Here is a 27,911-nt window from a genome sequence, read left to right on the forward strand (position 1 = left end):
CTATTTGGCTATTTTCCAAACATGATTTGTCTCTCTCTCTTATTTTTTTCTTTCAGTTTTGTTGAGATATACTTGACATACAGAATTGTGAGTTCAAGGTATATAACATAGTGACTAGACTTACATATATTGCAAAATGGTCATCCACCACCTTATACAGATCCCCAAAAAAGGTATTTATCTTTTCTAGCACCATGTTCTTTTCTCAAGTTTCTCATGTTCCAGGTATTTCTCCCTTTATATTGCTCCCTAGTATTCTATAGTCTGAAGTTCTAACTGCCTAATCCTACTGCTCCTTAGCTGACTCTCAGTTCCGGCGCTGTTTCAGTGCTTTTCACATTTCTGTCTTGCTAGCAGGTCCATATAGGGAACACACAGCCAGGGAGGGTAATGCATCTTTCCACAGATATCACCTGCCAGGGTCATTTTTGTGTTATTTCTCAGCTTGGAAGCTCCTATGTAAAGCAGGTAATGTAAATTTGCTATCCTAGCCCCATTGAGAGCAGGCCTTTGTCTTTGAATACCCAGGGGAGTCTTGGTCTTGGTGCAAAACAGGCTAAAAGCAAAAAGACAGCTGATTATTGCCTTGTACTGATCAGCTGATTTCTTCCCCCATATCAATCCTTTGTCTGTGTTATAGACTTAGGAGGCTTTTCAGTTCCAGCCTTCTGGAAGGACCAGTTTTCTGGGGCTTTTCAGTTCCAACTCCCCTCCTTGCTTAAGTTCAAACTCTCCTTCTTAGGTCTGTGTCTCTTAGAATTCAAGTGCCTTGGTGACAAACACAAGGAAACCTAACATGACATCAATTCACAGGTTTGATGCCTGGTCATCAGTCTGGGTCAGTGGAAACTGACTTTACTTTTTTGTGTGTACTGATGGAAGAAATTTTCTGACTTATACACAATTTAACTTAAACTTTATACTAACTACAACAGCCTGTCTTATGACTTGTCAAACATGCATTGTAAATCTGCTTTTGAAGAAAAGAAAGCATTTAAAAATCAAAATGGAGTAACTGTGGTTCAGACATTCAAAATGGACCTGGATGGCTATTGTGCATGGGATTTCAGACATGTTCCTGCAGCACTGAGAACTTGAGTTTTCTGAACTGTATCGGATTCAAGGACACTACCAGCCATTCTCCAAATGGTATCTGGTAGCAGCTGCCAGCTGCAACCTTGTAGTCTTAAGGTCTCCCCTTGTAACTATGCAACCATTTCGGACCTCAACCAACCCTTATTAACAAGCACCTTACTTCTTGCCAGCTCTAATTTTAATTCTGGACAAACAACTTATGTTAATTTTGCAGTTTTTGCCTTTATAAACCTTCCCCATTTTGTAGACCAACAGAACACCATTCAAGTGCTTCTTGAATCTGTGTCTCCTTGGCTATAATCCTCTGTTTCGTTCAAATAAAACTCTTTTCCATTCCTATTATAGATTGACTTATTGATTATATCTGTCGATAGTACTTAGCTATATATTTAAAAGAATGTTTGCTATATTTTAGATTTTCCAGGTGTGACAAGAGAATTTTTAGATTCTCTAATTTATTGTACTGCTGGAAATAAAATGACATTTTAATATTTCTTAAAATGAACTCATTTTTACTTACATAATTTTAAATTAACCAAAAAATGCTGACTATATATCAGAGAAACAGGAACAGTACCTCTTTATTTGTGCTTTGTTGAAGAGATAGATTTTGACTTAATTTTCAAAGATTGGGAGGATTTGAACATCAACAAGAGGGAAGGGGAAAGACGGGACTGTGACTGATCAGGACTGCTGTCCCACTTATTCTTGGAGGTCCCATTTACTCAGCACCATCATCTAATTTTTTGGTGAGATTTTTTTATTAAATGTTAACAACCATGCGATTATTAAATCATCTTCTTCCCATGTTGAGGGGACAGGAAACAGTTATACAGCTGTTCTTTTTTATGTGTAGAGCAATGGTTTTCAACTGAGGATATTTTCGTTTCCCCAGGGACATGTGGCAATATCTATAAAGATCATTGGTTGTCACAACGTGGTGGGTGCTACTCAGATCTAGTGGGTAGAGGCCAGGGATGCCACTAAATATCCTACAGTCCCCAAAACACATGCCTCCCCACCCCAGCAACAAAAAATCACCCAACCCAAAATGTCAGGTTTTCTGCTAATGAGAATCCCTAGTGTAAAATGAAAGTTGCTTACAGCTACTATCACTCGTGTTACTGTGGTGGATCCCTCTTCCACCTTCTCTTTCACTCTCTGTGAATGCTGGGATTCACATTTTTTCCCCTCTGTACCTCAACCATCTACATAAGATTTAATGACTGGCAGTCTGCTCCTGAGAAACAGCATAAACATTTGCATCTCACTGGAGTCATTTTAGGATCTTCTCTGCAACAAAATATCTGAGCAGCCAGTGTAAGGGTCTCTCAGTTCTTTTCTTTTTCTCAATCTTGCTGACCAAGCACTTGAACCTGGAATCTGAGCGGTCCTAACCCAGACTTCTTGCCTAGCTGGTCTAAGCAGCATGGATGCCTTTCCTGACCTTGACTAATCTTCCTAAATTTTACTCCGTGCCTCAATGTACGTATCTGTAGCTCCAGTACTTGCTGTGTCTACCTCCCTGTCTCACCAGGTCCTTGCCAAGCCAGCTGCTTACATCTCAATATGGTAAATAAAATGTGCCACTGGGGAGAGCCTATGCCAACATTACCAGGATAGTCAAGAAAACTGCTAGCTGATATTTTGATTTTAAGCTCTTTGGTTAAACTGTAACACACTGATGGAGACACCAAACACTATTACATACACAGAGAAGAAAAGAAAACAATAAAGAAACACTCCCATTGCAATAATGCAGTGAATTCCATATGTTGACATTGTGAAACCTAGTACAGTGATGTAAAAATAGTCCATTATTAAAAGATCAATTCTTGAAACCCAGTGATATTAGACTAGAAAAAAACCCACTTTATTCTTAGTCAAGTCGATTATTGTTTTACAAATATATCCATTATCTCAGTAAATGTAATTTCCAAGACAAATCTATTTGGCAAAGGGCATGTAAAATAGCTTTGTTTTCACTGTTTTTGAAACTTCAGTTTACAAACTAATCCAAGTTTCCTTGAAATAGGTATAATTGTGTTAATAATGCTGTTGAAAGAAATGAGTAATTGGGCATTAAGAAAGGCTGCATAGCATAATGGTTAATAGCATGCCCCTGGTGCCGGTCTGTCTGGGTTCAAAATCGATCTCCCAACTTACCACCTGTAACCCTGGTCAGTTCACTTGATCTCTTTGTGCCTCTTTTTCCTCATCTGCAAATTCCAAATAATAATGGTACCCATTGCTTAGGGTTCTTACGAGGTTTAAATGAAGTTATATTTAGAAACACATACATGATACATGCTCAGTACCATGTTTCTGTTAAGTAAATGATTAGCAATATTTTAAAAACCATAAAGCAAGTAAACAACTGGCCTTCATGAATCAAAGGTCATGTTTTTCACTCTCTGAGGCACAGGACTTCTGTTTCCCAGTCTCAAGCATCTTTGGGTAAGTAAGTGTGCTGAAAACTGGCAAATGTTGTCATTCTAGCCCAAAATCAGCAACTAATGTACTACATTTGGATCTCTCTACCAGAAATATTTTATCCTAACAGAGAGAACACCTTCTAAAATGGCCAGAAGGAAAGAGAAAATAATGAATAACAACATAGAAATTAAGCACAATTCAAATAAGCAATGATATGGTAAAATATGAAAACATTCATGAAGTAGATTAAAAATCCTAATGATAGCAGTAAGAAGAAAGCCTATGGCTCCTAATAAGCATAAGCACATCTTCAGATTTACATTCTATATTTCAATAAAGGCAGTTCTTAAGACTAAGCTTTTTGATGGGGAGGCAACCAGAACAACCACCTGCATGGAGAGGCCACCACCAGGGTCACAGCTCAGAGATCCAGTGTTTCAAAATTAATGTCAAATCTTTTCTTGTGTCAAATAAAAACAAATCCAGACTTAAATAAGGAGAGAGACTTTATCCTAAAAGTCTACTGCAATAGGGAACGTGCTCCAAACTTTGGATCTACAAGCATCTCAAAGTCAAATAGAAAGAAGGCTTCTCTTTTATAGGAAGGAGTAAGCAGACTAGCAGGAACTTTTGAGAAGAAATGGAGCAACCCAGTGGGTGGAAGCAGACAGCACAACTGGGCTGTGTCCATGCATTTACCACTTGCTCAGAGTAGGAGCAAGCCCAAGTTCAGGGGCCTGGGAGGAAGAGGAAAACCTGACTAAAGTTTGATCAGACCAAGGCAGAAAATAAGTAATGGCTAGTTGTGAACACCTTCTCTCTTCTTAACAGTAGCAATACTGATTTTAATAGCAGTATCGGAATAAAATAGTGGTTAGTAGTAAAACCCTCCAAACAGGTTAAATAAGTAAACAACCAATCTGACATCAACTAAAAAGTGCATTTTTTGCTGTCTCTTTGGGCACCTGACCCTTTTTTCCCCCAGGCTCCAGCTACTCTGGATAAGCAAGGGGTGTGCTGCTGCCAGTGTTACCGGGTTAGTCAAAAGATTTGCAAACTTATGTTTTCACATGAATCGCTCTTAAAGAAATATTTCATCCTAACAAAGGAAATCAACAACTAGAACATGCAAAAAGTAGAACAAGTAACACCACAGGAGTGTTGTAATGACTTTTTACAAGTATGAAAATGCTCCAAATACTGAAATGGGAACATCTGAGAACAAACAAAGATTGCACAAAGTCATAAAAATGTTTTACCAGAAACTCATTGCAAACATTCCATTGGTATCAGATTAGTGGGAGGGGTGCACCTTTTATTCATATTAAACAGAAATAGAGAAACAGTTCTTAAGACTAGAGGACAGTTAAAGACTGGACATATAATTGGATAAAACTTATTTTTGACTTAATAAACAGGTTTAAAATTCTAAGTATACCTGAAATATTGTTATTAAAACAGATAACTACTCTTACTCATTAAAGAATTCTAAGATTACTTCTGAAACACTCAAACCCAAATCTGTAAAAAGAAAGCAGAACTGACTTTTATTTCAGGACTCTTTCCTTGTTTTTCCATAGCAACATCACTGACTCATTGATAACATTTAATTTATCTGCCTAAAGGTCTTCCAGTAGATACGTGAATTCTCTTCTCAATGCATAGTGATCTGAATGGATGTGCCAGCAAGATGTGTTGAAAGGGTATCTGCAAATCATAACGAAGCCTCCCCTCTTCTCAGGTGTCCTTCTTCTAGAGAACCTTTCTTAAGCCTCCTACATCTTAACTAGCTGCTCCCTCCCTGCACACAGAGCACACCACCCTCATCACATTAGATTCCCATCACACTATATTATAACTGTATAAGGTGCCGGTGTGTTTCTCCTACTAGACCATGAGCAGGGATTACCACTTCATAAGGTAATATACAGTGGCTTAATTAAAAATAAAAAGATTATCTGGGCATTGTATTATTTGAAACACAATACATTTACCAGTCAGTGATATGTTATGACTCTCCAAAGAAAGGTTAGAATATTTTGCCATTGTTTCTTCACGGACAGGTGGAGTTGTAAAAGGTGAAGCTGTAAGAAAAAGAGCATGTGATTATATTATTATTAAGATTAAATGACTGTCTGAAAGCTAGTTTACAACAGCTAAAATGGTACACTGTATACTATTGATGAAAAATAATATTTTCAGAAAGCTCTGATTAACTAGGTTTTATATGCTCCACTGACATTCAGAAATACATTGGGCTATTAAATTACCCACAAGCCAAAAACTTACAAGTGAGTCACAAAAACTAAAAAAAAATCCAAGATAATACAAAGGGAAATTACCAAATCACAAAAGGAAGAAGAAAGGAACAAAGAGGAAATACCAAATCAACTGCAAAAATAAGTTCAAAATGGCAATAAACTCAAATCTATCATTAATTACCGTAAATGTTAATGGACTGGATGCTCCAATCAAAAGACATAGAGTGGCAGACTGGATAATAAAGCAAGAACCTTCAATATGCTGCATACAAGAGACCCACTTTAGGGAGAAGGACACATACAGATTGAGAGTGAAAGGATGGAAAAGGATATTCCATGCAAATGGAAAAGCCAAAAATCAGGTGTAGCAGTGCTGATTTCAGACAAAATAGACTTTAAAACAAAGGCCATAAAGAAAGATAAAGAAGGACATTTTATAATGATTAAAGGAGTAATACAAGATGAGGATATTACACTCCTTAATATATATGCACCCAATATAGGAGCACCTAAGTACATAAAACAATTACTAACAGAGACAAAAGGGATACTGATGGGAATACAATTGTTGTTGGAGATTTTAACACTGCATTAACATCACTAGATAGATCTTCCAGACAGAAAATAAATAAGGCAACAGAGAAATTAAATGATACTATAGAAAAATTAGATTTGGTGGATATTTTCAGAGCATTACACCCCCCAAAAATAGGATATACATTTTTTTCAAGTGCACATGGAACATTTTCTAGGATTGATCATGTACTTGGGCACAAAAGAAGCCTCAACAATTTTAAGACGATAGAAATTACCTCAAGCATCTTTACTGACCACAATGCCATGAAACTAGAAATCAACTACAGAGAAATAAAGGAGGGAAAAAAAATGAAAGCATGGAGATTAAACAACATGCTATTAAAAAACCAATGGGTCAATGATGAAATCAAAATTGAAATTAAAAAATACCCTGAGACAAATGAAAATGGAAACACAGCCACACAAAATTTATGGGACGCAGCAAAGGCAGTGCTAAGAGGGAAGTTTATAGCAATACAGGCCTTCCTCAAAAAAAAAAAAAAAAGAGTACAATCTCAAATAAACAATCCAACCTACCAGCTAAAAGAATTAGAAAAAGAAGAGCAAAACAACCCCAAAAGTCAGCAGAAAGAAGGAAATAATAAATATCTGGGAGGAAATAAATAAAATAGAGATTAAAAAAAATAGAAAAAAATCAATCAAACCAAAAGCTGGTTTTCTGAAAAAGTAAGTAAAATCGACAAACCTCTGGCCAAACTCACAAAGAAGAAAAAAGAGAGAGCACAAATAAGCAAAATAAGAAAGGAAAATGGAGAAATTACAACAAATAATATAGAAATACAGAATATCATACAAGAATATTATGAAAAACTGTATGGAACCAAAATGGATAACCTAGAGGAGATGGACAAGTTTCTGGAAACATACAGCCCACCAAGGCTGAATCAAGAAGAAACTGACCACTTGGAAAAACCGATCACTAGAAATGAAATCGAATTAGCAATAAACAACGTCCCTATAAATAAAAGTCCAGGACCAGATAGCTTCACTGGGAAGTTCTACCCAACATACAAAGAAATCATACCAGTCCTTCTAAAACTCTTCCAGAAGATTGAAAAGGAGGGAATACTCCCAAACTTATTCTGTGAAGCCACCATCACCCTGATACCAAAACCAGGCAAGACACTACCAAAAAAGAGTATCACTGATGAACATACATGCAAAAATCCTTACCAAAATATTAGCAAATAGAATCGAACAGCACATAAAAAAGATTATACATCATGATCAAGTGGGGTTCATCCCAGGGACACAAGGGTGATTCAACATATGCAAAGCAATCAATGTAATACATCACATCAACAAGAGAAAGGACAAAAAACCACATGATCATCTCAATAGATGCAGAAAAAGCATTTGATAAAATTCAACACGCATTTATGATAAAAACTCTCACCAAAGTGTGTAAAGAGGGAACATATCTCAACATAATAAAAGCTATATATGACAAACCTACAACCAGCATAGTACTCAACGGTGAAAAACTCAAAAGCTTCCCACTAAAACCTGGGACAAGACAAGGCTGCCCACTATCATCACTATTCAACATAGTCTTGGAAGTCCTAGCCACAGCAATCAGGCAAGAGAGAGAAATAAAAGGGATCCAAGTTGGAAAAGAAGAGGTAAAAGTGTCACTATATGCTGACGACATGTTACTATATATAGAAAACCCTAAAAGGTCCACACAAAAACTACTACAGCTGATAGAAGAATTCAGCAAGGTAGCAGGTTACAAGATTAACATTCAAAAATCAGTTGCATTACTTTATACTAATGATGAATCAACAGAAAAAGAAAGTAAAGAAACAATCCCCTTTAAAATAGCACCCAAAGTAATAAAATATCTAGGAGTAAATCTAACCAAGGAGGTGAAAGACTTATACACGGAAAACTATAAACCACTGATGAAGGAAATTAAAGACTTTTAAAAAATGGAAAGATATCCCATGCTCCTGGATTGGAAGAATCAATATTGTTAAAATGGTCATACTGCCCAAGGCAATCTACGGATTTAATGCAATCCCTATCAAATTACCCAGGACATATTTCATAGAACTAGAACAAAGCATAATAAAATTTATATGGAACCACAAAAGACCTAGAATTGCCAAAACATTACTGAAGAAAAAGAAAGAGGCTGGAGGAATAACTCTCCCAGACTTCAGACAATACTAGAGAGCTACAGTCATCAAGACAGCATGGTATTGGTACAAAAACAGACATATGGACCAATGGAACAGAATAGAGAGCCCAGAAATGAACCCACAAACTTTTGGTCAACTGATCTTCGACAAAGGAGGCAAGAATATACAATGGAACAAAGACAGTCTCTTCAGCAAATGGTGTTGGGAAAACTGGACAGCAGCATGTAAATCAATGAAGCTAGAACACTCCCTTACACCATACACAAAAATAAACTCAAAATGGATCAAAGACTTAAACGTAAGACAAGATACAATAAACCTCCTAGAAGAAAATGTAGGCAAAACGTTATCTCACATACAACTCAAAAATGTTCTCCTAGGGCAGTCTACCCAAACAATAGAAATAAAAGCAAGAATAAACAAATGCGACCTAATTAACTTACAAGCTTCTGCACAGCAAAGGAAACCATAAGTAAAACAAAACGACAACCTACGGAATGGGAGAAAATTTTTGCAAATTAAACCAACAAATGCTTGATCTCCAGAATGTATAAGCAGCTCATACACATAATAAGAAAAAAACAAACGACCCAATCCAAAAATGGGCAGAAGACCTAAACAAGCAATTCTCCAAGGAAGACATACAAATGATCAATAGGCACATGAAAAAATGCTCAGTATCACTAGCTATCAGAAAAATGCAAATCAAAACTATGATGAGGTATCACCTCACACCAGTCAGAATGGCCATCATTCAAAAGTCCACAAATGACAAATGCTGGAGAGGCTGTGGAGAAAGGGGAACCCTCCTACACTGCTGGTGGGAATGCAGTTTGGTGCAGCCACTGTGGAAAACAGTATGGAGATTCCTCAAAGGACTAGGAATAGACTTGCCATATGACCCAGAAATCCCGCTCCTGGGCATATATCCAGAAGGAACCCTACTTCAGAAAGACGCCTGCACCCCAATGTTCATAGCAGCACTATTTACAATAGCCAAGACATGAAAACAGCCTAAATGTCCATCAACAGATGACTGGATAAGGAAGATGTGGTATATTTATACAATGGAATACTATCAGCCATAAAAAATGACAACATAATGCCATTTGCAGCAACATGGATGTCCCTGGAGAATGTCATTCTAAGTGAAATAAGCCAGAAAGAGAAAGAAAAATACCATATGAGATCGCTCATATGTGGAATCTAAAAAAAAAAAAAGACAAACGAACTTGTTTACAAAACAAACAGACTCATAGACATAGAATGCAAACTTGTGGTTGCCAAGGTGGCAGGGGGGTGGGAAGGGACAGACTGGGATTTCAAACTTTGTAGATACTGACAGACATATGCAGAATAGATAAACAAGATTATACTGTATAGCACAGGGAAATATATGCAAGATCTTGTACCTCACAGCAAACAAAATGTGACAATGAATATATATGTACGTTCGTGTATAACTGAAAAAATTGTGCTCTACACTGGAATTTGACACAACATTGTAAAATAACTATAACTCAATAAAAAAAATTTTTTTAAATAAAAATAAAAAAATTATCTGGGCATTGTATTATTTGAAACACAATACATTTACCAGTCAGTGATATGTTATGACTCTCCAAAGAAAGGTTAGAATATTTTGCCATCGTTTCTTCACGGACAGGTGGAGTTGTAAAAGGTGAAGCTGTAAGAAAAAGAGCACATGATTATATTATTATTAAGATTAAATGACTGTCTGAAAGCTAGTTCACAACAGCTAAAGTGGTACACTGTATCTATTGATGAAAACTAATATTTTCAGAAAGCTCTGATTAACTAGGTCTTACATGCTCCACTGACATTCAGAAATACATTGGACTATTAAATGTGACAAAATTTCCAATTTTTCCTATGCTCTTTTTTTATTGAAAAATTTCTATTGATTTACATCAAGTGGCTTAAAATAAAGCACTTTCCTTTTCTTATCCTGTAATTTGTAGTTTCTTTATAAAACATAGATGAAGACATTAAGGAATTAAATAAGAGTGCCAGAAAAAAAGAAAGACAAAAAAGGCAGAGAGCATAAGACGACAAATAGGGACAGAGAGACCACAATAAAGGGCATAAAAAAGGAACAGAAGAGAGAGGGCTGGGCAGCAGAGGACAGAGATTAAAAATGGATGCCCAGTGAGTCTGCACTGCACTTTGTTTTTCAGCTAGGGTGACAGTCCAGTATGCCCTCTACCAAACTGACTTTTGGTTTTCTTCTGCACTTATCTCTTCTTTCAAAAACTTTCATCGAAGAAACAAGGTTTCAAAAGGGAGGGTATAGCTCAGTGGTAGAGTGCATGCCTAGCATGCCTGAGGCCCTGTGTTCAATCCCCAGTACCTCCATTAAAAAAATAAATTAGCCTAATTGCCTCCCACCACAAAACAAAAATTAAAAAAAATTTAAAAAAAAACAAGGTTTCCATTTCCACCTGTCCCACTCTCCTCAAAGCTTCCTTTTTTAACACTAGCTACTGTTTCTTTGATGTTAGGACACAGACCTTACTTGCCACTAAAACTACCCCAACTCTACCAAACAAGTCAGAGAAGGAGAAGGGCTCATTATTGTAAACTTGGCTGCATTCTTAAATCTTTTCATTCACTTTAAATTAAACCTGGGCCTTTTTATTCCACATTTTTAATACTCTGCTCTGAAAGTTATTCCTAGTGCAAGATTAGATTTCTAGTTCTTTCCTTTTCTTATATATATAAAAAGTGTTATCAAAGCTAGTGATCATTTTGTTGCTTCAGCTTATACACAGCTTTTACAATAGAGCCCAATAAAAAAAAAAAATCTACTTCACAGAACCTACTTTTCCAGTTAAGTCATGTTCCAAACATTTGACCACTTCTGATACAGCCCTGAAAGGTAAGGTGGGATGTACTTTCCCATAAAATAATCCTGAAATAAATAATATACCTAAATCACACTACCCTCAGGCAGTGATTATTTAGAATAATATGCTGTGAGTTTCTCACTGGGCTGACAGGAATAAAAAACCTCTCCTTCACCCACACCGATCATTCATTCCTTCATTCATACTTTCTCTGTCACTCTCTGTGACACACACACACACACACACACACACACACACACACTCTGCCAGAAAGGCCCCTATCAACATGAAAATTCTTTTTTTTTCTTTTTTCTTTTCTTGAGCATAGCTCACTTAGAGGTTGTATTAAAGAGAAAATACCTCCGGAAGATCAAGGCAGGTGCTGTTCCCTTCTGGATAGGACGTCAGGAGGGTGCAGATGGGAAGGAAGGAACGGTTCTACCCTCTCATCTGTTCTATGACGCTTACAAACATAAGCTTTGATATCTTTGCTTTCTTTGCTAGGGAGACCTTTTCTCTTGGCCTGACCTCCGAGAGCAGAATGCTGTCCTGAAGGTCCTCACCACAGTGTTTATCTCTGAAACAAGCCCATAACCCTTTTGAGATGGTCTGACATTTATTATTATTATTATTATTATTATTATTATTATTATTATTATTATTATTATTATTATTATTATTATTATTATTATTAGTATCAGCAACAGTAAGAGTGACATAAGCTAGGGAAAATGCTGTCCTGATTCTTATTTTACTTAAATTAGTGGATATATAGAGCATACATGCTTGATGCTGATAATATGAAGCTGAGTAAACTTGGTTCTTGGAAGGCTACATGGATCCTAAAAATACTGGTTTAGGCCCACAGTTTGTGACTGAGAGTCATTAAAATTTCAGAGTAACACCCATTCATAGTATTGACTATAACAAGCCTGTGTATCATATACAAGTTGGCATGTGAGCTACAGAGTATGAAGCATGATCTGTATCTCTGAGGGACTCTTGAGGGTGAAATAGAGATGGAGATAACACCAAGGAGAAAAATTCATCATCAGGACATGGCTGGACAGGCCCACCTAGGATCTGAATTAGAACAAGGAGAGAAAAGGGGGCTAGGCTTGCTGGGGCAAAATCTAAGCTTCTAAAAGTTGAAGGAATAGGAGGAAAAGGAAAACCCAAGCTTCAAGAGTAGGGAAGTTTGGGTAGTTCCAGAATATGCTAGCTGTTGTGACCACTTCCAATTGCCAGCTCATATATTAAAAATACAATCAGATATCCATAAACCAGCCACCACCTGTATCCTAATTTCATAATGCCTTCAAAGCATTCACCTTGATCAAGCTCCAGATCCTACTGAACAAGCCCCAGATGCTAAAGGGCATGTGTAGCTGTTGTGATTTTTGCCTTAGGAAAACATTCCTTTTAAGAGATGACATATACAGACATCTTGAGTACAAGAGCAGGGCAGTCTGCAGAAAGTGTAAGAATAGTAAAAGTGAGAAGTTCTTTGTTTAACCAAGATTTTTTTTCAATCAAAAAAGTGAGAATGTAAACCTTATTGCTTTCAGTAGGAGGGCAGCTGGCCGGGGGCTGATTCAGCTGACTTCGGTGTTTAAAAGGAAATTGGCAGGAGGTTCAGGCAGATGTGGTTTGAATACTTCCCTGAAAGGATCAGGCTGAGTCACAAAAAGAGGTACAAAATGGAGAGGCAGGAATTTGCATCCTGATCCAAGTTCTGCCACTGACTTGTTAGTTGGGGTTTCATTTCACAGAGAAAGAAAGGAGGGTCAGAGAAGCTGGATACCATTGAGTGATGGTGCCAAGATGATAACATGGGTTCCTCAGGTTATCACACTCACCCCTCTCTTTATCATTGCTGAATCATTCCACTCGGCATTCTTTTACAGGTGGTGGCCAAAAATGCCAACAGAAGAGAGTAGCACCAGTAGTAAGATTTGTTTTTCTCCCTCTAGATGGGAAATGGGTCATGAGGTGTTGGGTCAAAGAACTGAGTAACATTCTAATTTTCACCTATTGTTTTGTGTGATATTGCAACATGGTCTCTACTCAGATATCTTTCACAGATTACATTTTAAAATAGGCATTGCTAGGAAGGTTTATAATTTATGCTATTAACATTTTAAATGAAATAAACATGCTATAATTTCTACTTAATATTAAGGTAACATTTTCACATATTTAACTTTGGGGCCCTACTTAATTGAAGTAAACTGGAAACTAAAAAAGAAGATAAGTAACACTAGAAAACTGCATCAGGTTTTAACATTTGCTTTTACTTAAATCAGAAAATAAGTTTGACTATACCTCTACACCTCCCCCCGCCAAAAAAAAATCCATGTTTTAAAATCTTGGCAGGGTCTGGACTTCATTTAGAGAAAGATGTAAGAAAAAGCTATTAGTAGGATAAATACCATGCCCTCTCTTTCTCTTTCTCATCCGTATAACATGTTGATTGCTATCAACATGCATAATGGAAATTATTTTAGTAAATCTTAATTTTAGCATTCTGATATATAGCATTATAAATGTACAACCCAATTACAGAAACACAATAACCTAGGAGTGGATAATATATACTATTTATAAACAGAAGGTTTGAAACTCAGAATGTATTTCCTCATAGAAACTATACTATATATTATATTTGGCATGAGATCCCATGCCAAATTGTAAAAGCCACTTAAGCCATAATATAGCTGAAGCTATAGCATTAAAATATGTAATTGCCATTATTGCTTATAAACAGTGCATTTAGAGTCCTATCTCTTGGTTCTTGAAATATAGTATTCCTATCCCCTGTCCATAACTGCAGTAGTAGGAAAAAGAGGGGAGAGGGATAAGGCCACCTTGCTTCCTAGACACTATACCCCAGAGAGAGTTTGTCAAGAAAAGAAGAAAAGAGAAAAGAAGGTTTGGCAAGAAAATAAATTCTTGATGGGAACATTTATAAGTCAGACTTTCTAAGTCAGGGACAGATAATAGTCCAGATAGGGAACTCGCTTTTTTACATAGTATGGGAACTACTGGACAAGAAGGCCATTTTCAGACTAGCTTAAAAAAAATTAAAGAACAATTAAAAAGCCTAATGACAAAAGTAATGTGCACTTTTACACAGCCTTGTTAAACTATTTTTTAAATTTGGTCATATAGAAATACAAATAAATTGAACTTTTTTAAAATATGATTTTTTCAATAGAATGTATTTTGAAGGGCAGCATGGAAACTCTCATGTTTCAGACTACCTCTACATGGGTCATTAAGATATTTTAACAATGAAACTTATGCCAAATAAAACTCTTAAAAACATAAAAACCCAAAAGTTTGACAGGATATCTGCTTTTTCTAGAGACTGTAGGGTTTTTCTGGTTTTGGGTTTTTTTTTTAATGTTTCATCCACTAGGTTATTCTTTGATAAGATTGAGATTTTGCTCAGTGGTTCTCAACTAAGGGTGATTCTGCCCACCCCCACAACACCTTGCTCAGGGGATATTTAGCAATGTCTGGAGACATTCAGGTTGTCACAATTTGGGGGTTACTACTTGTATCTACTAGGTTATATTAGTTTCCTAGGGTTGTCATACCAAATTACCACAAATATGGTGGCTTCATCAGCAGTTTATTCTACAGGCTAGAATTCGCATAGTTCTAGAGGCTAGACACCTGAAATCCAGGTCCAGGGCCTTGCTTCGTCTGAAGGTGCTAGGTAAGAATTCCTCCTTGCCTCTTCTTAGCTTCTGGTGGTTGCCAGCAATCCTTGGCATTCCTTGGCTTCTGGCTGCATCACTCCAATCGCTGGCTCCATCTTTACATGGCCATCTTCCCTGTGTGTATTTGGTTTCTGTATCCATATCTCCCTCTCTCTTCTTTCATAAAGACCACAGTCATTGGGTTAAGGGTCTATCCTAATGTAGTATGACCTCATTTTACCTTGATTACATCTGCAAAGATCCTACTCGCAAATAAGGTCATTTTCACAGGTACCAAGGGTCAGGACCTGAATATCTTTGGGGGGAGGAAGGCTGGGACACAAATTCACCCACTACAAAGGTGGAGGCCAGGGATGCTGCTAAGCATTCTACAACAGAGAATTATCCAGCCCCAAACGTACTATTGCCAAGGTTGAGAAATTCTGATTTCAAAACAGATACATCTTCAACCCTGATTCTTCAATGTGATGATTTTTAATAACCTTCAAATGGCCCTGTGGCCCCGAGGTCTTGTTTTACATAGTTTAGGTACATATATTTTAACACATGAAAATTTCTTGCATCCCTTCTTTGCCAGCCACATCCTCCTGGGGCCTTTTTTGAGGACATTTTATGAAGAGGCACCAAGTGCTGGATGGAGTTTTGAAATGCAAAGCAGGAAACAAGTTATAGCTATTAGCTAGCTCCAGTCTCTTGGCAGTATCATAAAGCACTCTGGACTTCAAGATCAATCAGATGAGACATCTAAATTCCCCTTTGGGACCTCAGAACTGTGTAATTATAAGGTATAATAATAAAAAGACTCTATCTTGGAAGTAGGGATACATTAGTAATGATATAACCACAATAACTTTAACAATGCCAGAAAAAAAAGTGTTATTTTCAATTAAAAGAGAAATCCCATTTTTAAAGATAACATCTATTATTTCTATACTAACAATATATTATTTGAGATATTTTATTGTACGTGAATAATGACTATGTTTTATTAGGAGTAGAGAGTTTATATTAAATAAAACATCATGAGGTTTTTCTCTTCTACGTCAATGTGTGTGTCCTAAGTTGTTTATTTCTAAGGTTCACATAATATTGGGAAATATGTGAGGCCAGCTACACAAACGTAACTTGAAAAGATTACCATCTAGGACAAACAGCCTCCACACTCATAATGTCTCTGTTGAGGACAAATTCTTCTTTGGAAAATGGTAGCTAATTACATAAACTGATGACTATTTCTCAACTATCCTTGTGGTTTGTCTGTGTTAACTCAGGCTTTCTCAGAAAGAGCTGAAATTCTTTTTGCTTCTTTTCAAGCAATCTCAAACTAACAGAAAAGCTTCAAGTACAGAATAAAGAATGTTTCCCCTGAACCACTGGAGAATAAGTTGCTGACCTGATGACGTTGTAATACAGTTAGATTTGGAGTAGACACCTTTGGCATAAATATCACAGAGGTGGTGTGGTCTTCTCACTGCATCCTATCATATGACACACAATTTTTATTTCTCTCTTTCCTGATGATTTTCACTTTGATCATTTGATTAAAGTGGCATCTACCAGGCTTTGCCACTGTAAAGTTATTCTTTTCCCTTTTCATTAATATGATTTTGTGGGAAGTTACCTTGAAACCATGTAATATTTTGTGCCTCATCAAACTTTCAATTGATTCATCTAATTAATTTAGTTTAGTATGTTCTCATGAGTACCTATATCATTCAATGGCATTATTCAGTAGATATTAGTGGATACTAGTCCCTTAGTACTATTATTTATTGTGATTCTCAATTTGACTCAGATTTGTTCTCAGTGGGAGCCCTTTTACTATGGTTTTCTGTATCCTTTTGACATCACCCCTCATTGTTTGAACATGTCACTGCCTTCTGGCACGAGATGTTCCAGGCTTATCTTGTCCTTTCCCAGCTCCAGTCCTGAAATCAGCCATTTCTACAAGAAGTCCTAGTTACTATTAGTAAAAAATGGTGTTAAGGATCAAGATTTGGGTCTAAACATTCTTATCAGTGTTGAGAAATCTCTGCTCCATCTCAGTGGATAGAGCTAAGAATACATGCGTGGATATTCATATACACACACACACACACACACACACGCACAACAAATATATAATGGGTATAATATACATACATATATATAGTTGACCCTTAAACAACTTGGGTTTGAACTTCAAGGGTCCACTTATACTCAGATTTTTTTTAATAGTAAATACCACATTACTACATTGTCCATGGTTGGTTGACTCTGCAGAGGAACTACACTAATACAGAGAGTTGACTATAAATTATACACAGATTAACCCTTGTGTTGTTCAAGGGTCAACTGTAAATATAATGACATATTTATATATGCATTATACTTTTATTTACACACACATGTCAATATCTGCATCTATTTATCGAGACATAGACATAAGACATGGATATACAGACAGATATTTAAAGTCAGGAAATCACACTAAGGTTGCCAATTGCAATCCAACACCACAAGGTTCATTCTAGTTTTCCCCATTTCTTTATTTCCTTCTTCTCTAGAGAAAAACCTGGATTCAGTTATCCTTACTAGCTTTACTTATTTGCTCAATCCCCCCATATATAACTAATCTCTCATTTCTACTCTTGGTCCCAAAGAGATGTCTTTTCACCGATTCAGATTGGCATCCTGAACTGCCTGCCCTCCTGTATGCTTTACCTCCATCCCGTGATCAGGATCAGACACTGCAATGTCACCCCTGGATAGAAGCCCTTGTCACTCTGCTCAGCTTTGAGGCTGGGTGCCAGGCCACGCCTCTCTGCAGGAGCACCCACCTCACTGTGCTCAGATTCTAACACTCTACACAGGGCTGTTCTCCTACCTGGATGCCATCCTGACTCAACTCAGCCTCCAATTCTCTGATCTAACAGGGGAAATGCCTCTCTGCATTCTTCCCATCTAATAGCTATAGGGCTCATTCCCAAAAGGGAAGAGATGGAGATCAGAGGCGGGGCAAAAGACCAGGAAGAGGAAAAACCAGTTGAACTAAGTCTTAACAAATGTGCATATAATGTAATTTTCAATGTGATGATAATTTAGGGTCAACATTTTGATGCATCAGATACAACCCTATTAAACATAGGCTTATATTTAATCTGTTCCTTTAAAGTTTAAATGTCTTGAAAGGTAAAAACTGCTAAAGTTTTATACTTAGATATAGATTAACACAATGTCAGGCACATGTAGGTGCTTGAATGATATTTGTTCCAACAAATGTTTATTAATGGACAGTTGCTGTGTGTTGGGGGTGGTGTCTCTAGAAATGAAGGAAGTCAATCAAGGAAACATATAAGCACTGTTCTCTGGAAGAGTTAAAAATGATCATTTCAAATGACTCCCCTACAATATTTTTCAAAAAATAAGCATGACCCATTCCTTCAGTTTGTTCACCCATAAAGGGATAATAATAATGATGTTTAAATATTCCCATTTATGTAGCATATCTCCTTTATAAAGATATTTTACATTTCCTACTCAATTAAAACAGCCTAAAAGAGTTAAGGTGAGTTTGTGCCAAACTTTATTCCAAGACTCAAACTGAGTCAGCAAGCCCTTCACCCCAAATCAAGCATTTGTATTCACATACTCTGGTCTCTGTCAGTGATTCCAAACTTTCACTTACCTCAGAGAGACAACTAAGTATTGTGTTTAAGAAAACAGGCTTAGAAGTCGAATTGAACAAAGCTAAATTTCCTGCTCTACTGCTTCACTAATTATGTATACTTGGGCAATTTTTTAGCCTACCTAAATTCCAATTTCCTCATCTGAATGTCAGTGATAATAAAAGCTAACCCACAGGCCTACAAACTACATAGTGCAATGCCTGGCACATTATGTAGTAAATATGGTACAGTATTTGTTATACAGTAAATAGGATAAATTTATTAATAAAGTGATAACCATTTTTGTTATTAACATTTGGCCCCAAATTTTAGGTCTATAGAACACCTATTTCCAAGGAATTCAGAAGCATCTAGATAAAAATAGCCAGTAAACTTCACAATGGCCTTTGGCAAAGAGGAAACTGAATCTCACAGAGATCAATACTGCAACTATAAAATGAAATGAAGTTGCCTCACAATTTTTAATTCTACCCTAAAATCAGATGCTAACGTCATGCCTTTATATATCACATTATTCCATAATTTTAGCTTAGGTGGAGCTAAAAGGACAGCTCTTACACTGCATGCTTTCACAGACATTTGCCACGCATGCATAGATGTCATTCTGTTTATTTACAACTTTATCTGTTAATTCATTCCTACCTTCACTTGTTTTCTTTTCTTTTCTTTTTGTGTATAAGTCTGCTCTAAGTGTCAATCTAAACCTGACTCCCTGATACCAATACATACCTACCCAACAGCGCACTCTCCAGGCCATATCATTTTAAAGCAATGGTTTTCAACCTGCTTAGGATCACATGATTAAAATCATATGGGAGCACTTAAACTCCACATCCAGTCTGAATCCCAGGCCAATGAAATCAGAATTTTTGAGGGCAGGATCCAGGTATAAGTATTTTTCAAGCTCACTGGTAACATACAGCCAAGTCAAGAACCAAAGTTCTAGGGCACATCTATAATACAGGGGTCCTCAGAACTGCAAGATTCTAGGGTGAATGATAGGGTGAATCCGGGATAGCCCCAAGGTGAAAAAAAGTCCTTGATCATTCTTTGTAAGTGGCATGAATGAAGAAGAGAAAGGTGGTGAGAAAGTGGAGTGAGAAAGTTTAGAAACTGAGGCAACCCAAAATGTTTTGTCCAAGTTGTTAACAATTAGGCCTTTTAAAGGACATTTATTTAAAAATGAATAATCCTATTATTTGATTATCTTTCCATCTTTAAAGTACGTTGCAAAAAAAAAAAAAAACCTACATGCTATAAGCTCATGAAAATGAATTCCTATGAAAAGCTGAAAACCTTGTGAAGAATAATACCCTGATTTTAGTTACTGATGGGTAGTATTTGCCAGCCTGAGAAGTGGTCTATTTTCCTAATTAGCTGCTAATACTTTTAAATTTAAAACACAAGAACTTGCATTAGAAAGTAGGTTAGATGGAATACTTTCATTACAAAAAGGAATTATAAGCAAGTAAAGCTAAAATGGCAAATTTGGTGTTGGTTTGGTAATGCTTCGCACATAAATCCCTCTTTCAAAGTTAAATAAATAAAACTACCACACACACACACACACACACACACTCACACTCACACTCACACTCACTCACTCTTCGTTTTCAGAGACCGTGGTGTAAAAAAAGATACACACACACTTTATCCTTCAGTCGTGGAGCTTTGGTTGGTTGGTTCTGCTGTTTCAATTTAGCTCTAAAAAACATCCTCAAAGCCAACCCACCTGCCAGGAGGTGATATTTAAGCCTCGCTATCAATTGAAGTGAAGAGAGCTGGCCTTGGGAAATGTGGCTTTCATAAATCCTGCCACTTAAGCAGAGGCCAAGTCGCTGCCTTGCTCCCGCCCGCACCTTTACGCCCTCTTCCTAGGAACACCCAGACACTGTCCTACTACACACGCCCCAGACTTCGGGGCGCTGTTCCTTACAGATTCACGCCTTGGAGCGGAGGAGCCCGCGCCGCCCGGGTCTCTCATCCATCTTAGATAACCCAAGAGTGGCCAGTGGGCGGAGGCGGCCGCCGCTCCCCACCCACGGTCTCCAGCATCTCTGCGCCTCTCCCCTGCAATCCCCGCGCGCCCCTTTCCGCGCGCTCTCCTCCCCCTCCTCGGCCCAGCATCCATCACACCTGAGGGATGGCCGTCCGCCAAGCTCGGGCGCGCTGCGGCGAGAAGACACAGGAGGAGCAGCGGCAGGAGCGGGGCCCGGGGCCCCATGAGGCCGGGGAGGGCGCGCATGGCGCCCGCAGGTCCGCTGCGGTCCTTACGCACCACCGTCGGTTCCCGGAGTCGCTGCGCACACGCCGGAGGCCCGGCGCCGGCTGCCAAGCCCGGGGTCAGGACACTCGAGAAAAGGCAGAGTGGGAGGGGCCGGCCGCCTTGCCCTCCTCCCCCGAGACACTCAACAGCGCCCAACCGCTGCCGACCCAGAACTACGCCCGGCCCTCCATCAATTATGCAGCGCGCAGCCCGCCGCAGGCACACCCGGATGTTCGGTGGCCACCTCCTCGCCTCATCCTCTCCCACCACCGTCCTCCCACCAGATCAGGGAGGATGATTGCTAAAGACGCCGGGCAGTTGACGCCTAGACCATTTCCTGGGGGAGATGTTGAAACTGCTAATATCTATATATTTATCTGCTGGCTGTCCTTTGCAGTTCATCTGAAGCAGGGTTAACTTATTTACTTTGGTGGGACAAATGAGAGGATGGAGAACACTTTTTAGATTCCCCCTTCCATCCCTGGGTTATTAAGGAGGCTTAGGTTTGCGCTGGTGGAGGGCGCTACCCAGCTGCCTGGCATCCTGGGTTAATCTGGCTTTGCTCTGCGTACCAATCGCACACACCCACCCCTCCAGTCTCTTGAAGGCTTAACCGGTTCTCTCTAGATTAAGGTTTCAGGGTCCCAGGGCCCCACCGTGTATCTGTTTTTTGTTTCCTTTTGTTAGCTTAGCCTAACAGGTTTTGTGAAGACACCTATAGAGCTCAAGAAACAAAACCTTGAAAGTAGATACTGTGTAAAATGCACACACCTTTTCACCTTCGGCAAACTCTAACGTTGTTTAAGAAAATGCTCTCCCTTACTTACTATAGCTTGGAATTTTCAGTGCTCCTGACCAAATAAAATAAAACAACTAAAAGCTATTGCTTTATCGGAGGGGGAGGAGGACTCTACATTACAACATAAAAGAGTAGTAAGATGTGATGATTCTCCAGGATAACACATTAAAAGATATTTTTTAAAGTAAATATTTCTCATGAGCTTCATTCCCTCTCCCAAGTTTGATAGTCATAAATTCAAAATAAATCAATTTCAAAAAAGATTTAAAGAAAATATATATAAATTTTGAAAATTGAAGTGCTAAACAAGAGCTATGATTAATAGATTAATTTTCATGACTAATGGTTAAGTTTAATTGGTGTGTTATTATAAAAAAATATTACTATTTCCAGTTTAATATTACATAGGCAATACTTTGGGGGAAAAGTAGATTATTTAAATTTGTATTCAGAGAATATAAGTAAGACAATTTGTTAAGCAATAAGTATCTACCAAGTGCTAGGTACTGTGTTTAATGCATGTACTGCAAGGAACACAGTAATGTACACACAGTAGACACCTATTTATATATGAACTACAAATCTAAAGAAAGCCTCTTCTCTGTCAGAAAATTGCAGTTATAATGATTAAGCCTTTGTGAACAAAGCCTTATGACAGACCTTGAAGGACTAAATACTTTACATCATGACCCTCTTAGGAACTTGAGCAGACTTGCTAAACCCAAATTGCCAGATCACTGGTTGCTAAATCGCACCCCTATCTCACTGCCCAGTATCCTGTCTCAGAACTGACTACAGACATTTCCCTGTACCTTTGGAGAGTTTTAACAGTAAGCACTTCTCAAAACAAAGTGAATTCTGACCTTCCCCAATTAGTCCTACAAAATACTTAAGCTCAAATTCACCTTTCTTCAAATGAGCTGACCTCATTTAAAGAAAAATTATCTTCACAGTCAAATCAATGTGTTTATGAACAGGAAAAAGTGACTTGCCACATTGAGGCTACTTACCACTTTGCTTTTGTTGTTAGAGCAAAACAAATTGAGAAAGAAATATAATTCTTGTTTTGCTAAGCATTTTGAAAGTCCTTTCCCCATTACTACTGTTTCATATTTAATATTTTTTAGACTTATTCCCAGTCCATTTTTTTTCAAATGTTCCATATCCTTTAAAACCAGTTTATTACTACCTTCCCTGAACAGCTTTCTTTGATCTTTCTGGTCCAGATGGACCTTTCCCTGCATAGTGAATTAAACATGGCCACACCTGCTTTGACACTGTCCTTATCATAAGGCTTGTTGAGGAAGAAAGAAGGTCCTGTATTTCCTCTCTTCAAGCTGGGTGGTCTCTGTGACTCCTGTTTACATATTGGACATTGCTGAAGTAACACTGTGTGAGTTTCCGGATCCAGACCACAAGAGAGTCCACTTCCTTCCTCCTTGTTCTTACAAGACAGTTGCCAGGAATGAAGTATGACTACCTTGAGATCACCATCCTGTGAGAAGCCCACACCACATGGAGGACCTGGAAAGATGAGGTGTCATGTGGAAGGAGAGGGGCTGGAGGGCAGTAAGGTGCTAGATTTGTGAGGGATCCTTCTTGTAGCCTCTGACAAGGCCAACTGAATACCATGTGATGCTCCTTAAAAAAGAAAAATTGCCCAGCTGGGCCCTACCTGAACTCCTGGCTCATGCAATTGTGAGGTATAAGAACACCGTTGTTGTTTTAAGCCACCAAAGTTAAGGGAAGCTTGTGTCACCACAATAAATTATCCAAACACTCTCCTCTCAACTCATACTGTCCCTAGGATTCATTTAACAATTAATAATTTACAGCCTGTGACTTGACCTTTATTGTTGGTTTCAATCTCAATTTAAATATTTTATTGGTATTCAACTTGTTATATGATTCTATCTTCTTTCCCATCTACAATACAACTCTTTTCAGTACCTGAAAATAGTTCTGTACGTCTTTATAGTTCCTGCTATGTCTTTAGAAAATAGTGCTTTTAGTGTATTCTGTGTTTTACTTGCTAGAGAATCAGTATAGACAAAGCATTCCTTTTGTTCCTAAAATTCGTGTTTGTAAAATAATGCTATAAAATCTTTACTTTTTTTCTTAAGCTGTCATTGAGTGAAAAGTGTGTGACAAGATCCTGACAAAGTGTGAAAATGAGAGTGGGAATGTGGAGTGGGTTACTTCTTATTGAAAATAGTATTGAATTTTAAAAAAAAATTTTGGAGAAACATTGTATCAAACAGTAATGTATAAAGTACTAAACATAACGGTGGGAATTTGCTGCTGCCTATTAGTAGAAAATAAACAAATATATAAATACAAGTCATAAGATATGGTAGGCAAAATTCTGCTGTGGACCCCGAGATTCCTGACCCCTAGTCCCATGGGGTGACCCTGGAATAGGGGCAGGTTAGTGAATGTGATGGGGTTATCACTACTAAATGGATTAGGTTACAGTTGATAAGACTCTATTTTAGCAGGCTGAAGGGAGACATTCCTAGGGAGGCAGATACCCTCATGCTTGTCTGGAAGAAGCAAACAGCCACACTGTGAGCTAACTGCCCATGGAGACAGGAAGCCCCCAGGAGCTGAGCGTGTCAGCCTGCAACCCCAAGGACTTCAATTCAGCCAACAACCAGTGAACTTAGAAGAAGCCCCAAACCTCACATGAGATCACAGCCCCAGTCAATCCTGACTGCAGCCTGGTGAGACCCTGAGGTGAGGGTACAATTAACTATGCCTAGACTTCTGACCCATGGAAACTGATATCATAAATTTGTGTTAAACCACTAGGTTGGTAGTAATTTGTTATGCAGCTATAGAAAACTAATACACATCAGAGTCCATCAGATTTGATTCTGTTTTCATTGTAAGAAAAGGATTTTATACTTGAACAGGTTCAGGAGTGGATATGGAAGAAAACAGAAACTACTTTAGTCCTCTTTGGATATTAAGAAGAATGGATGATAAAGTTCCAGAGCTACTCAGAAGGTGGTATCATTTCTCAGCTGGGACCTATGTCCATCTGACAGTCATTTGCTCTACTTCTCTAGGAAGAAAGAAAAAAAAAAAATATATATATATATACACACAAACACATACATGTATATATGTGTATATATTTACACACACAATATATATATAAAACTCTAAATTATTTAAGCTATGTATGGAGATCTTTTGACCTCAGGGATGGAAGTCCTCTATATACCCCAGGGGATAAATCATAATTGATCTGAACCAGTGAGTATAATCTTATTCCCCTTAGCAGTGGTGTGTCTAAGGGGGATACTAATGAAATTTAAGAGTGAATATGCTGTGGACGATTTCCCTCATCAGAGAGAAAAAGCCTTAAATAGAGAAATCTTTTTGCCCTATCCCTTTGCCTCCTTCTTCCTGCTTTGAATATAAGCATGTTGCCAGTATCAACAGTGGCAACTTTGCAATCATATGGTGATCCATCAACTTTTCCAAGAACAGCAGAGAAGAGAGAAAAAAGAAACCCGTGTCCTTGGTGCCATTACTGAGCTGCTGCACTGACCCTGAGATGCCTTCCTCCAGACCTGTGTAAAATAATAATAATAGCTATTGGCTATGGCAGTGTTGTTTGGATTTTGGTTAATGGCAGCTGAATGCATTCCTGTATGTTACAGGACTTCCCTGGTTTAAATGAAAAGCCTTACACTGTGCCTTGGAACTCGCATTCTGTCTGCACACAGGATTCTCTTTCCACCTAGCTTTAATGACTTACCTTTGTTGTAAGAATAATATCCAGTATGTAAGGGTCTTAAATAACTCTTTAACTTACCTTTCAACATCCTCCCCCATGCAAACTATATTCATCCTTAAGTACTTGGAATTCCCCCAAAGCTGGCTATTTTATATGCCTTGTGGCTCTATCTCTGATTCTTTTCTCTTTTTTTTTCTTTCCTTTTTTTTCTTTTTAATGCTTGGAGTGACTCTGCCTATACTCTGCTGACTAATTCTCACCGCAGTTTCTGTATACCTTCTTCTGCGGAAAATTCTCTTTGTCCCATTTCAAGAGCTTCTTCTCTGGCTCCCACAGCATCTTGGAATCTTTTTCTCAGCTCTTAACACATTGTGCTATAATCATCTGTTTCTTTGTGTCATTCAGCTCCCAAATGCTGAAGCAGTGTCTGGTTTACCTTTGTGTCCTGTGTGCTACAGTTGTTGTAGCTCACAGTTGTCATAGAGATGAATTAAAGAATGAAACTCAAAAATCTACAAATATTCTCTGAAAAGTAACCATCTCCTGGCATGTCCCTCACCCAGACTCCTTCCCCATGGATGACAGTCATTTGTGCTGCCTTCTTCAGGGACATTCCAAATCTGTGCAGTACATTTCTGCATGCCTATGCCTTTTCACACAGATGGTGGTATTCTGGGCCCACTGTCCTGCACCCAGCTTTTCTACTTTAACAATACATCTGTTTTTTCCATATAAAGCTTTCCCCTTTAAACAGCTAAATATTATTCCATTCTGTGCATTTGCAACCATATATTTACCAGGTCTCATTTGACTGCATTTATATTGTTTTAATACCTCCATTTATAAGCAGCTTAAAAATTAATATCATTGTACATTTCTTTAGTGGTTCATACAAGATTATGTATGTAGAATATAATCATGGAAATAATATTTCTCCATCAAAAGGTATTTGTGTTTTAAACTTTGATGGATATTGTACTGTTGTCTTGCTTCAAAATTATATTAGTTTACATTCTTTCCAACAATGAAGGGGCCTGTTTCCCAGTATTAATGCCAACAAATCAAATCCTTGATCTTTGCCAATCTGACAGTTAAAAAATGGCAGCATGCATTTACAATTTAATTTGTATTTCTTTTGTTATAAGTCAGGGTGAGCATTTTTTATATGTTAAAATGTGGTGTGCAAACATTGCAAACAACAGAATCCAGTCTGGCTAGTTTAACCAGAAAAATAATCTCTTAAAGTTTATGAGATACTACTTGGGATTGTTGAAGAAACAGTCTCAAGAATAAACTTGCAGGAACACCAAAAACCACACAGGATACTAGTCTGGGTATCACTGATGCCTCCTCCAGCCAACATGAAATGCCAGGGACTCAATACCCCACACCCACTACTGCCTTCATCACTGATGCTGCCTGTGCATCAGGAACCTGCTCTTGCAACTTCTGCTGCCACCTACACCTGCCAAATGGGAACACTGCCCTGCATAAACAGGAGTGCTGCCCTGCTTGTCTCTGCATCTGCCTCACTCACCTGGGTGTGTCGAAGGCTCGGGCACATGCCTTAGTGCTAGCTGCAAGAGAGGCTGGTTTTTGAGTTCTGACCTCAGTGAGGGGAGGCAGGATTCATAATGCAAAAATTTCCCCAAATATAGAAGGGTTTTAAAATATGATAAGAAGTCCTGAATATATCAAATATCCACTCCAGTCCTATCTACTACTGACAAGCAATCCTTCTTCATACTTAATCATTGAAACAAAAGCAGATACTTCTTCAACTTAATATACTTTCTACTCATTTCAAAAGCAGACACTCCATCCAAACCCAGAAAGAGACAGATCTCGTTAGAAGGGGAAGTCAGATTAATGACTTGTACAGATTCATTCTAAAGCCCTGGGACAGGGACTAGTAATATGTTCATTTTCCGTATGTTTTTTTTTTTTTTTTTGGTAAAATTTGCCAAAGTAAGCTATTTTAACTGGAACTACTTAATATGGCCATTTATTTCTACTCCAGCTTCTCCTGTGTCATACTTTCCCACGTGTCAGATGGTATGCTGTGAATGTTTTGGGGATCCTGCTAAGAGGAAGTTGAGTTAAGGATATATTTGGTAGAGACTTATTCTAATATAGTTAGAATTTGTGTTTTAGTCCCTTTGGTAGAGACACAAGTTATTGCTAGCCACCCAGTTTAGAAATGGCTTGAAGGTATACAGACTTTCTGCTGTGGGACCCACTCAGCACTGTGACTGATGCAACTCTGGGCATCCCAACATAAAGGCGAAGAGTCAAAGACGGA

General features: G+C 38.1%; 1 protein-coding gene across 2 annotated transcripts in view; it reads right to left on the reverse strand.

Moving 5' to 3' along the window:
* EMB (embigin) overlaps positions 1-27,911 on the reverse strand; it is an 88,140-nt gene that overhangs the window by 25,509 nt on the left and 34,720 nt on the right. Inside the window, exons 1-3 of one of the 2 annotated variants that reach the window (XM_010966307.3) lie at positions 20,933-21,319; positions 10,131-10,220; positions 5,526-5,615 (exon numbers count right to left, since the gene is read on the reverse strand). In XM_010966307.3, the coding sequence (XP_010964609.1) occupies positions 5,526-5,615; positions 10,131-10,220; positions 20,933-21,041 (289 nt within the window). In that variant the 5' untranslated portion in view covers positions 21,042-21,319. Of the gene's footprint in view, positions 1-5,525; positions 5,616-10,130; positions 10,221-20,932; positions 21,320-27,911 lie in introns of those variants that run through there. The other variant, XM_045525091.2, reaches the window with a different exon arrangement.

Source organism: Camelus bactrianus, chromosome 3 (genome assembly GCF_048773025.1).
Source record: "Camelus bactrianus isolate YW-2024 breed Bactrian camel chromosome 3, ASM4877302v1, whole genome shotgun sequence".
NCBI lineage: Eukaryota > Metazoa > Chordata > Mammalia > Artiodactyla > Camelidae > Camelus > Camelus bactrianus.